Source organism: Camelina sativa, chromosome 15 (genome assembly GCF_030686135.1).
Source record: "Camelina sativa cultivar CO46 ecotype springtype chromosome 15, ASM3068613v1".
Taxonomy (NCBI): Eukaryota; Viridiplantae; Streptophyta; class Magnoliopsida; order Brassicales; family Brassicaceae; genus Camelina; species Camelina sativa.
Window position 1 is genome coordinate 29,274,161 of NC_141894.1, and position 13,145 is coordinate 29,287,305.

Genomic DNA, 13,145 nt, shown 5'->3' on the forward strand with positions numbered 1-13,145 from the left:
CATGACGAAATACTATTCCTTAATTATTATGTCATATTTCCTTAAAATTATTGCCTTTTTCGTTTGATTTGAAAAGAGTAGACCAATTTAGAAATTTAACAAAAGTATTATTGAGGGAACAAAACGAAAAGTAAAAGACCTGGGTCGCAAGGAAACGTGAACTAGTAAACTGGTGGTATTATTCGTTCAGGCTCCACAAACAGCGCATTTTAAATACTCCCTCTGTTTCACAAATAGTGTCATTTTGACACATTTCACACAAATTAAAAAAAGTTTGAATTATACTTATTTGCCCCTATTTATTAATTGATTAATGATCAAAGTTCAATGAAAATAGCTTTGGGTTTAGGGGTAAAAAAGAAAATTTAACATTAAAACACTCATTGGAAATGTAAAATGACATTCTTTGTGAAACAAGAAATTTTCTCCAGAATGACACTCTTTGTGAAATCGAGGGAGTAAGATTTTAACTAATTTTTGACCAATTTTCTTTAATCTTTTTTTTTCCTAATAGAATCTTTCAGATTTGTTATATTATCTTGTTCTTTAGATCTTTTTTAACTTTCGTAATTGAGGAGCCGATGATCAAAAAACCATTTCCAACGTTAGGAGGAAACTAAAGAATATATTTGACCATCATATATGTTTATTTCAATCATTTTCTCTTTCTAAACATGGTTCTTGGTTCAACCTATTTAATACCATAAATTATGGGAAAAGAGTTTCGGTCTCTCTCTCACAAAAAGACGTAAGTTAAATAAGGCAAGGGCGATTTCAAAGGCGATTCTAGGGTTTGCTGAGTCTCCCTCATGCTAGGGTTTGTGTGACGGCTACTGCCGGTGCGCCTTTATGATGGAGGTGGCGCCCCCTCAGGGGGATGAGTCTTTCTCGCAAAACAAGCAACTGTCTTACGCAGCTGCAGTGAATAAGCGTCCACGCTTAAGAAACACGATTATGAAGTTAGTTTGGTTGATGATGTCCCAACAATTGCCCTCTGGGATGACTTTCTGGTGGGTCGGTTCTCTTCAGCGGCTCCACATGTTGCAAAAATTCACGTAATAGTCAATAAGATCTAGCCTCTTGGTTATAAGTCTGTGCGGATTGATGTCTATGAGCACTCTGCAACCTCTGTCCGATTTTTGAATTCGTGATGAGGACACAAGGCGGAGAGTTCTACGACGAGGGATGTGGAACATCGCGGGAGTACCTATAATGCTAGCCAAATGGTCCCCTCTACCAGAAGATGCGCAGCCTGTTATTTCATCGATGCTCTTATGGGTTTCTCTGAAGAATGTTCCTCACTCGATGTTTTTCTGGGAGGGTCTTGGTTTTTTTACCAGTCCAATAGGTACACCTATTCGGTTGCACCCGGACACTGAGCTCTGTAGTAAGTTCGGTGAGGCTAAGGTTTTTGTGCAAGTCCATCTCACGCAAACCTTGCCTTCTAAGTTTCGTTTTCAATTGACCAAAGATGAGGATGTTACTGTGGAGTTTACATACGACTGGCTTCCACAGAAATGCTCTCGATGTAATGGGTGGGGGCACACCAGTGATGATTGTATGTCTGTTCCAGTGTTGTCTAATAAGGTTTCTGAAGTAGTTCCTGAAGAAGGGGAAATCGTTTCACCAAAAAAGGTTTCTGTGGTGGAGGTTCCTCCTCCGGTTCCAGTTCAGCAGTCTGTCGCTCTCGTATCTAATGATGTGAGACAGGGAATACCTTTTCAAGTGGATGACGCTACAGGTTGGTCGGCTGTATCTCCTGGTAAGGGTTTCAAGAGCTCTGACAAAGTTCGCAGTCCACCCGCTGCTGAACAAGTTACAGTTTCTGGTTCTACGAGGTTCTCAGTCTTAGGGGATGCAGAGGATGTTGGTGATTCAGATACGGTTAAGTCTGATCTTCCAGTTCTGACTTCTGTAGTCACAGCAAATGCCGCAGGGACTTCCGCTTCTACTGTGGTGCCTATTAAGCAAGTAAATGTGATGGAGGCCCCCATTCGAGCCTCTCTGCCGCGGCAAACAAAACAATTAAACAAGACTGCTTCGGAGTCTTCTTCTCAGCAAGCAAAGGGGATCCCTCCTGGTATCTTGAGCAAGAAGAACTCCCGCAATCGTCATTAATATCTGGTTTTTTCTGGAACATGCGTGGCTTTAACAAATCTAAAAAACATTCTATTGTTCGTGATTGGTTGCAAACTGAGTCTCTGCAGTTTGGATGTTTACTTGAAACGCGTGTCCAGGAAACTAAGGCCCCTAGGATCATTTCTTCAGTGTTCCGTGGTTGGTCTTCGATTACCAATTATGAGTTCAATACCCTTGGTCGAATTTGGGTGGTTTGGAAGGACGATGTGCGTGTAACAACAGTCTTCAAGAGTGGTCAGGTTGTCACCTGCTCCATTCTTTTGCCTGGTAACATTACAAAATTCTTTGTCTCGTTTGTCTATGCTTATAATCTGGCTGAAGAAAGGAAAGAGCTCTGGGAGGATCTAAAGTCTCACTTTGATTCTCCACCTTTTGCAAATAAGCCTTGGTTGATTGTTGGAGATTTTAACGAGATACTTGATGGAGTCGAACATTCTACTTATGATGATAATCCCTTTGTCACTAGTGGAATGCGTGACTTTCAGGATGTAGTGCGACATTGTTCTTTAACAGATATGCATTCTCATGGTCCTCTGTTTACTTGGGGAAACAAGCGGGATGAAGGATTAATCTGTAAGAAATTAGATCGTATTTTGGTTAATGAGGTTTGGAGTCGTCGCTTTGTCGATGCTTATGGCGTCTTTGAATCTGGTGGGTGCTCAGATCATCTACGGTGCAGATTTTTAGTGGTGTCTCAAGTTTATAAACCTAGGGGGCCTTTTAAATTTTCAAACGCTATCATGTCATCTTCGGAGTTTGTTCCCACGGTACAAGCTTTCTGGGATAGTACGGAGACTCTCTATCACTCTACCTCTGCTATGTTTTGCTTTGCCAAGAAGCTTAAGACACTAAAACCTCTCTTAAGGTCCCTAGGTCGTCAAACGCTTAATAATCTTTCAGAGCAGGTGGAACACGCACACAAAGACCTTTGTCAGAAACAGCTTTCTACGCTATCTAATCCCATGCCTGCAGCTGAGGAGGCTGAGGAGCAGGCTTTCCAGCGGTGGGATCATGTGTCTGATTTGGAGGAATGTTTCTTGAAACAACGGTTAAAGTTACACTGGTTGTTGGTGGGGGACAAGAACAATAAATTTTTTCACAATGCTGTCAAATCTAGACAAGCTCTTAATGCTATCCGAGAGATTCTTTGTCAGGATGGCTCCACTGCAAAAACTCAACCGGAGATTAAAGCAGAGGTGGTTAGGTTCTTTCAGGAGTTCCTGACTTACGAGCCAGTTGAATATGAGGGTATGAGTGTTGCTCAGCTTGAGGAGTTAGTGACATTTCATGTTTCCTCTGCTCAATTTGAGGGATTATTGAGGGTGGTTTCTGAAGACGAGATTCGTCAAACACTGTTTAAGATGCCGGTAAGTAAGTCACCTGGTCCAGATGGCTACTCTGTTGAATTTTTCAAGCAAGCCTGGTCGATTTTGGGCAAGGACTTTGTTGTTGCTGTTGAGTCCTTTTTTCTTAAAGGCTTCCTCCCTAAAGGTGTAAATTCGACAATCCTGGCCCTTATCCCCAAGAAAACTGACTCTCAGGAGATGAAGGACTACCGACCTATTTCATGTTGTAATGTGTTATACAAGGTAGTCTCCAAGATTATTGCTAATTGTTTGAAGGTTTTACTGCCCTCATTCATCGCTCCAAACCAGTCAGCATTCATTAAGGATAGGCTTATGATGGAAAATATGTTGCTTGCATCAGAACTGGTGAAGGATTATCACAAGGAGTTCATCTCTCTTCGTTGCATGATGAAGATTGATATCTCCAAGGCTTTTGATTTAGTGCAATGGCCGTTTCTACTGAACATCCTCAAAGCTATCAATCTTCCTCCAGCTTTTATTCACTGGATTGAACTGTGCATTTGCTCGGCTTCCTTCTTTGTGCAAGTAAATGGGGAGCTAGCTGGTTACTTTCAAAGTACAAGAGGTTTGCGGCAAGGATGTTCTTTGTCACCTTATCTATTTGTCATATGTATGAATGTGCTGTCTCTAATGCTGGATAAGGCTGCTACTGATCGTCGTATTGGCCATCACCCTCGCTGCAAAACAATGAACCTCACCCATCTCTGCTTTGCTGACGATATTCTCATTTTTTCTGATGGTAGCTCACACTCTGTTGCAGAGACTTTAGCTGTTTTCAAACGGTTTGAAGTTGTATCTGGCCTCAAAATTAGTCTAGAGAAATCCACTCTGTTCATGGCTGGCTTCTCCCCGCAACATCAACAAGACATCCTGCAGCACTTTCCGTTTGCAGTTGGCTCTCTCCCTGTTTGATATTTGGGGCTCCCACTCCTCACTCGATCTATGACACATGCTGATTATTTACCTCTACTTGAACGCATTCGTCTACGTATCTCCTCCTGGACAGGTCGTTTCTTGTCTTTTGCGGGCAGACTTCAGTTAATAAATTCAGTGTTATCCAGCTTAACCAACTTCTGGCTCTCTGCTTTTCGTCTGCCGAAACGGTGCCTTCAGGAGATTGATAGCCTTTTCTCGGCTTTCTTGTGGTCTGGTCCGGACCTTAGCTCAAAAAAGGCAAAAATCTCTTGGCTTGATGTGTGTAAACCAAAGCAGGAGGGAGGTTTGGGGCTTCGTCGTCTGCAGGATACGAACACAGTATGCATTTTGAAGCTCATTTGTCATCTTGTGTCTGCTAGTAACTCCCTTTGGGTCAATTGGGTTCGAAGAAACTTGGTCCGAACTGGCTCCATCTGGTCAGTTAATGAGAGGAGCGTTGGTGGATCATGGATGTGGCGGAAGATACTGAAGTATCGTGAGCTTGCAGCGACTTTGCATAAGAAGGAGATCACATATGGCACTGAAACATCTTTCTAGTTCGATGTTTGGAGCCCGCTTGGTCAGCTGTTTGCTCATCTTGGGAACCAGGGCAGCATTGATATGGGGATACCACAGCAGAGTACTGTGGCAGAGGCTCTGTCGCATAGGAGACGTAGGCACCGTGTTGATATACTGAATCAGATTGAGGATATTCTTGACTCTACCCGTCAATCAGTGCAACTTCAAGATGGTGATCGCTCTCTCTGGAAACAGAAGAATGGTTCTTTTAAAAATAAATTTTTGTCCAATGATACTTGGTGTTTGATATGGCAACCAAATGCGCCCTGTAACTGGTCTGCAGGCGTTTGGTTTACCCACTCAACACCGAAATTCTCCTTTATCGCTTGGCTTGCATTCCATAATAGGCTCTCTACTGATGACAAATTGGTTCAGTGGAACCCTGCTGCAAACGGAGCTTGTGTTCTTTGTCAGGGTAATGGGGAAACTAGAGAACATCTATTTTTCTCTTGTTCCTATTCTTCAAGCGTGTGATCAGCTCTGGTTCAGAGGTTGCTGGGGGTTCGGTTCACCACTTCCTGGGCTACTTTGGGTTCTCTGCTTGTTGACTCTTCTATTCCACGGCTTCAACTCTTTGTCTTGCGCTATGCTTTTCAGTCTACTATACACAGCATTTGGCGAGAACGTAATGCACGAAGACATGGCCAAGCTCCAACTCCGTCATCCTCTCTCTGTCGCTTCAATGATAAGACTGTACGTAATCGTTTACTCACGCTGACTACCACTTCTGGCTATGAGGGTGGTCTTCAGCTTTGGTTTCAAACCCATCCTCTTTCTACCATTTCAAGTTCTTAGTAATTTTTGGCTTTTAAAAACTTTGTTTTAAAGTTGTAAAAAACATCTTCGGACTGCTGTTTTTTTGGTGAATATAATTTAACATTCATACAAAAAAAATACCATAAATTTTTAGTTGTAGAGCATACTTATAATTTACAAACCGAAATATTGAAAATTGATAAGAAAAACCAAATAGAATCCGGTTTGGTTTTAGTACTAATAACCACGAAAAATCCAAAAAAAACACTATGTGATCCGGTTGAACCGGCCAGGTTAGATTTACAAAAATATATTTGACTTTGGGAGTAATATCCTATAGGTAATATCTATGTTTCAGTTATTTTTAGAAGTCATAACATTTTTATTATTTCGTTAAGAGTAACACACGATTAAATTGATTGTAGAGAATTAGTGATATTTTATAAGTGTTTTTTGGTTTTATTTAGATTTTTAAATTTAATTTACTTTATTATTTTTTGGTGAAAGAGAGGGGATAAATCCCCTTCATTTTATTTTAAAAATAACTATAGAATTACATCCGAATTTTGACGTGGAAACATGATATGACATGGGGATAATTTACTCTATTATTATTACAGGTGGGTGTCCGCACTACGTGCTGGTTATTGCTTTCGTTTGTGTTATTATTTTCTTGGTTTCATATTTCGGTATTATGATGTTTGTTTATTGTATGTTTTGTGTATATTTTTTTTAATGTTTTGTGTGTTTAATATCATACGCCTCAACCGATGTTTCAAACTCATAAATAGATGTTTGAAGAGTAGTAGGATACCAATTCCTTCTTCTCAACAACCGCATAAACAACAATATCAAACACTTTTCTTTTCAGCCGCAACAGTTCCACCTGCACCAATAGCAACAACAACAACTGCTACTAAATCAGCAACTTGTACCGTAGATGTATTTAATTGAAATAGTACATAAGTCATAGAATAGTAATTAGTCAAATCAATTAATTGTATTACTAAGTTGGTTCATAATAATCCGTTAATAACTTTAGAAGAAACTAATAAGACAATTGAAAAGATATCATTTTAATTTTCTTACATCATTTATTTATTTGTTTTTCCATAAGACTTTTAAATTGGTAAAGTGAGACTGTAATTATAATTACAAATCTAACCACATTGTCTTTTTACAGAATTCAATTTGTTTGCTAAAAAACCCCCCAAATTATTTTGACAAGTTAAAAAGTATTTAAATGGAAGTAAATAATTAAAACACTAAATTGTAGGATTTTTTTGAATTATGTTCCTTTGTGTATTCTAACCTTTGAATTATACTTTTTTACAAATTTAATCCCAAAAAATTGCACAAAAAATCAATTAGATTCCTAAAATATCTCTACCAATTTGGGTTATAATTTCCTAAAACAATTTTTATACTTATAAAGTTATTACACTTAATAACATATTCGAAAAATATACATACTATATATTTATAATTTTCCTTTAAAACTCTAATGTTCGAGAATAACTATACTGTTTGATATCAAACAACTAAAATTTTTAATGGATATTAATATGATGATAAAAATGTAAGAATAATTCTTTCACGGGCTAAATCTAATAAATTAAATTTATATAATATAATTTAACCCGCAGTATACTTCATGATAACGTTTACGGATATAATTATTTCATGAGTTAAATCTAAAAACACTTAACTTAAGAGTTAAATTTAACAACACTAAATTATTTTAAAAATAATATTGTAAGTATAATTCTTTTACGGGTTAATTCTAAAAAACCTTGAAATTTAAATTTTTATAACCATAAGAAATTTGATACGGTAAAATGTAATATTATTATAAATATACTAAATAATTGTCCCATCATATCAGCGGTATACAACTGGTCAAATTTTAGAATTAACAATTAAAATACAATTATACAATCTTAAATACTAAATAAAAATAAACAAAATTAACAAAGACAATTTAAAATTTAATTTTTTGTAATATAAATATTGTTCCGCGATGTACCGCAGATTAAAACCGATAAAAAATGGTTTTCCCGTAACCTTGTAATGATTTGTGCATCTTTGTACTTCGAACCGAGTAACAAAAAAGATCGTATTAAACACAGACGGTTTCACTTAGTTTTATGTTTTATGTGGAAATTACATGTTTGTGCATGCTTCATGGGGAATACTGTTTTAATAATGTGAATTGTTGTTGCTGTTTATTTTGTAAATGCGGGAATAACAGACGGACGTGAAGTACCGGGAAACTCGATGTTAGTGTTGGCGTATGATACATATTATGCATCGGTTAGGATCTTGAAAATTTCCTTCTTTATGATGCACATACTTTCATATTCTTTACAAACATTTGTATTATCGGTGAAGCGTATCGAGTTGTTATTGTCTGTAACCCTATAACGTTCATATGTTGGGATAACTTTGAAATTGGTCATTGTGTAAGTTTGCCCTTCTTGAAGGAGTTCTATGTATTGAGGAATGCGGAGATGGTGAATAGAAGCTTGTATCGGGAATCATGCATGGTATAAGTCGGTCAAGTAGATATTCATGTTCTATTGAGTTTGTAATTTTATCTGTGGCATACCTTCTTATCAAGGAGAAGGAGATCTAAGCTCATAAGCTGTCTGTTTCGTTTAAAATTATGAGCTTCCCACATACGCATGAATCGCACAATAATATGTTGCATAGAAGTTCCGATTGTAAGCTTGTTTATACCAATGGTTTCAAGTTGTCCTTCTGCAGATGGTGATTGTTTTAAAGCCATATTGCTTTAGAGTGATTCTGATTTAGTAATACATTGAAAATCAATTTATTAGTTAACCTACGATGGCTAAATTTTCAAGTAGTCCATACTGGGGTTTATATTAAAAAAAAAAGGCAAAACCAAAATTTTGAAGATTTACGTCCCTGCTATCTCGCTAATTAAGATTGTGAAGGTTTATGCTTGAGAATGTGTGCAATGCTATTTACAATGACCTAATCGTGGTTATGGGATTTAATGAGTCTTTTGAGTCATTACAAACGAATCATCGATATATGTATTTATTTTAATTTATTAGTATTCCACTACCGTATTTGTGTATTAATATTCTCCAAAGTATGCGCTATTAATAATTAGGGTGTTTAGAAAACGAAAAGGTTTAGTGGTTCCAAACTCCATATTTTAGGTCCTTTATTACTGCCATTGTAGATAACAGTTTCCAATTTTATTGTTAGTAAGTGGTCTACTCGGTTTAAGTTATTGCTTGTAATGATTTTTTTTTAAAACTATTTACTTATTTACATATTTTTATCACATAAGAAATTAAAGATAGAGTACATGTGGCACACTCTTGGGTGATGAGGTGACATGCAGAGGGAGAGAGTTAGCCAACTTTTATAATATATACTAGGTTTTGAATCTATGCTACGCGTGGATTTATTTGATATATTTTGATGAAAATTATATATACTCACTCCGTTTCAAAATATAAGAAATGAGCACTTTAAAAAGGTTCAACCAATCATAAATAAAACTGCATAATAGAAAATATTAAACTAATCTAAAAGTAACATAGAAACTTGAAAACATCTTATATTATGAAACAAAAAATCTTCTCTAAAACATCTTATATTATGAAACGGAGGGAGTATGTGATTGATGACAGTAATGAAACATTATCTTATAAAAAAAATTTAAATTAGTATTAAGTAAAAATTTAAATTTCAGAAACACAATTTTAAAAAATATAAAAATGAGTTATGTTACAAAATCAAAATCAGATAAAAAAATCATGAATTTAACTCGACGTCCAGGCGAGACGAATCAAACTGGTGACCTCACATATCCTAAACCATTTCTTTGACAACCAGAAAAACGAAATAATTCTATAATCTTGAATTTATCTCGTTTTTTATATTTAGTTGATCGCTACCACCTATGTTTTAGTGTTTTTTATTCAATGTTTTCTTATTTTTCATATTTTTTCTTGTCATTTTCATTGTCAAATTTTATAGTAATTGGCATCGTTAGTTTTATCCGGTTCATCGTTATACTCTTCTTCTTCTTCTTCCTCGTCAACTTTTTCACATTCTTCCACTGAAAAACCTTTTTTAGACTACCATACAACTTGTTAACCCATCAAACTCCAAGACCAAGATTATTTTATTTTCTCATAAAATTTGTACAATTCATAAAGACCAGCATAGTCAACACATGCATCCAATTATTGATAATTTCATCCATATACTTATTTGGTTTTAGATTCACACGTATTGAAACTTCTCAAACCAAAATCCTTACTCGAGGAGAAAGTAATATGAACACATGTATAGTTAAAACAATATTTGTGCTCTTCGTCGATCCTTCTTCTTTAAACTCAAATAATACCAAGTCAAGGTCTTGCGATGTTAATCCTTCTTTCTTAGACTTAAAAATAAAAATTTTACTGCAAGAATATCAAATCATATGTAAAGTCATACACAAAAAAACATGTTTTACAGCTTATAAGAGATATAAAGCACAAACGTAGATAAGTAAGATATTTTCAAGATATTAAATAAATTTGATATATAATACTCCTTCCGTTTCATAATATAGGATGTTTAGAGAAATATTTTTGTTTCATAATATAAGATGTTTTCAAGTTTCTATGCAATTTTTAGATTAATTTCATATTTTATATTATGCAGTCTTGATTATGATTGGTTAAAAAATTTTAAAGTAACGATTTCTTAACATATGTGTTTTAGCTAACAATGAAAATGTTCAAAAAGGGTATTTTTGAAAAGGGTTATCTCAAAAGGGCATTTCTAACAAATTCTCTTTAAATTTTTATAAAAAAATATTTCCTCAAAGGTCATCAATCATATATAATTTTCATTAAAATATATCAACTAAACCCACGCGTAGCATAAGTTCAAAACCTAGTAATACTAAACGAAAAAGACAAATGAAAATTTATACTTTATTTTTGAAAGTTGTTGACACAAATTTAAAACCTTCATAACAAAATTAGAGTCGGGTTATCTGCAACTCTCCAAACATGTCATCAGGTTTTTTTTTTTCTGTCATCTAATTTTTAAAAAATAAATCAAGCGGACAATAAAGAAACTTAGGGAATTTTCTAAAAATTGAAACAACAAAATCTTCATCATTTTTTTTTGAATTAGAAAACATATTTGCATTTAATTTGAAATCTTCTAAAATCAAATCAAATATTAACTATTGTTACCAAAATTTATTACTAAATATAGTAGGAAAGATACTTATTTAAATTTCCTATATTTAGTTATACAATTATTGCTTTTTATTCTATTTTTGTTGTTCAAAAGACTGTTTTTTCCGTTTCTGATGTATTCTATACACACATAATTTACGCATTTTAATAATCAAAGTTTTTTTTTGAAAAATATAAGTATAATTGATATGAAAAGAATAACTGTCACCATTTTTATTTTCATTACCCAACAAAACTATATAATACTAATGTATTAGATTATTTATATATGAAAAAACAAAAATACAAAGTCAAATGATCTTTTACTAACATTTAAAAATTTAACAATATATTACCAGTTTACATCCGACAGTGAAATCGATTTAACTGACATTGATCTTAGTACCAAATCATTTGTTGTGTTGGGCTCTTCATGTCATATTTCTATTTAAATTATGACTTTGCTGATCAGTATACAGTCAAACCTCTATAAATTAATACTCTCTGTAAATTAATAAATTTCTTCAGTCCCAAGTTGGGACCAGTGTAATTTTGGACATAATTCGATAATATAATAAAATAATAACTTTTTTGAAAATCCTTTGTAAATATATGGTCCCAATAATAGTATAAATTAATAATTATATAAAATTATCAAAATACATGTATATATATGAACATTAAATTTTGGTAGACCTCATTTCTAATATTTTTACTATATAAAAAACTTTTAGTTTTCTCTTCAAAACATGAGAATTGTTGTTTTCCTTGTAATTGATTATATAAAAATATTATATATAACAATTAAATCTTAGTTTTAAATTTTTTTTTTAAAAAAAAATTACCAAATATGGACAATGTCTCTATAAATTAATAATTATTAATTTATCGATAAAATAAAACCACTATAATTTAATAATTTCTGTAGTCCCAACATTATTAATTTATAGAGGTTTTACTGTATATATATAATAATTAGAAATAAAGTTTTAATTTGGTCAATCCAAAAAAGTGCAGACGTCGGTCACTTTTTTGGATTGACCAAATTAAAACTTCATTTCTAATTATTTTTATTTTTATTTTTGTTTTGGTGACAATCAATATTTTGTTCCCTTTTCAGCAACCACAAACGATGGCCAGCAGAAACTAAGCTGGACCTTGGTACATAGAGACTTGTTATATAGCACTTTTTCTTATGATTTGGTTATGTTGATAATCAAGGGTAGTTATTATCTATTCGCCAGGGAAACAGGAAATTTAGTTATATAACATTAAAAAAACACACTCAATAGAGTGAAACTAAATGTCTACATAAACTAAAATCACATAAAACACACTCAATAGAGTGAATAATAAATCTAACTAACGCATCTACATAAACTAAACATCTTCATAAAACACACTCAATAGAGTGAATAATAAATCTAACTAAAGCATCTACATAAATTAATCCTAAACTCGGCAACTCGCACTTCAGTTAAAAACGCTAAAACTTTTTCGGGTTCTGATTGGTTTGGGCGAACGGTCTTTAGGCGGAGGCGGAGACGGAGAGCGTCTCTTATTCCATTTCTTACTCCATTTATTCTTCTTCGATATAGGACCCAATATGAGAAGAGCTCACGACTCCCATCTTGTTCGAGCCAAGTCGTACAAGGACTCTGAAGCCGCTTCTGGACGATATGCGCTGAGGATGTTGTAACCCAACCGACGGAGGTCGATCATGTCTTCAAAGAATCCATTGTCTCCGGATATCAACATGACATTGGCCGGAAGACCAGCCGTTTGTCTCCAGTCAAACATTTGGCTTTTTATTTCTTCATCGCTAACATGTTTCTCTCCAGTGACTGAGAAAAAAAGAACCCATCAGAACAAAAAAAAAACTAATGAGCGATAACTGCCGTGAACAAAAACAACAAATGAACAAAAAACAATTTTTTTTTTCTTACCATCGCCGCAACTGTCACCCCACTTGCCGGGTCAAGTAATCTTTCTTGGATAGCTCGTGTAAGCCGACCATTATGAGCGATAACTGCCGTGATATCAACAGGACCCATGTAACCCCTAGCTCTCAAGGACATAGTTATGAGTGTGGCAACCCCATGAGGTATCAGACAATTTTCTATGTCCCACCAAATTTTGATGGGAGCATAGCTATATGCTTGTGGAG

At 34.6% G+C, this 13,145-nt stretch overlaps 1 protein-coding gene and 1 pseudogene across 1 annotated transcript; one reads left to right on the forward strand and one right to left on the reverse strand.

Moving 5' to 3' along the window:
• The first annotated feature begins 1,260 nt into the window (after positions 1 to 1,260).
• On the forward strand, positions 1,261 to 5,795 carry LOC147927299 (uncharacterized; annotated as a pseudogene).
• Positions 5,796 to 12,595: 6,800 nt separating this feature from the next.
• Positions 12,596 to 13,056, reverse strand: LOC147927300 (uncharacterized). The gene is made up of 2 exons (XM_087487392.1): positions 12,948 to 13,056; positions 12,596 to 12,822 (listed from the first exon to the last, which is right to left on the reverse strand). Exons 1-2 carry the CDS (start codon positions 13,054 to 13,056, stop codon positions 12,596 to 12,598), a joined length of 336 nt encoding a protein of 111 aa, XP_087343518.1.
• Between the last annotated feature and the right edge of the window lie 89 nt (positions 13,057 to 13,145).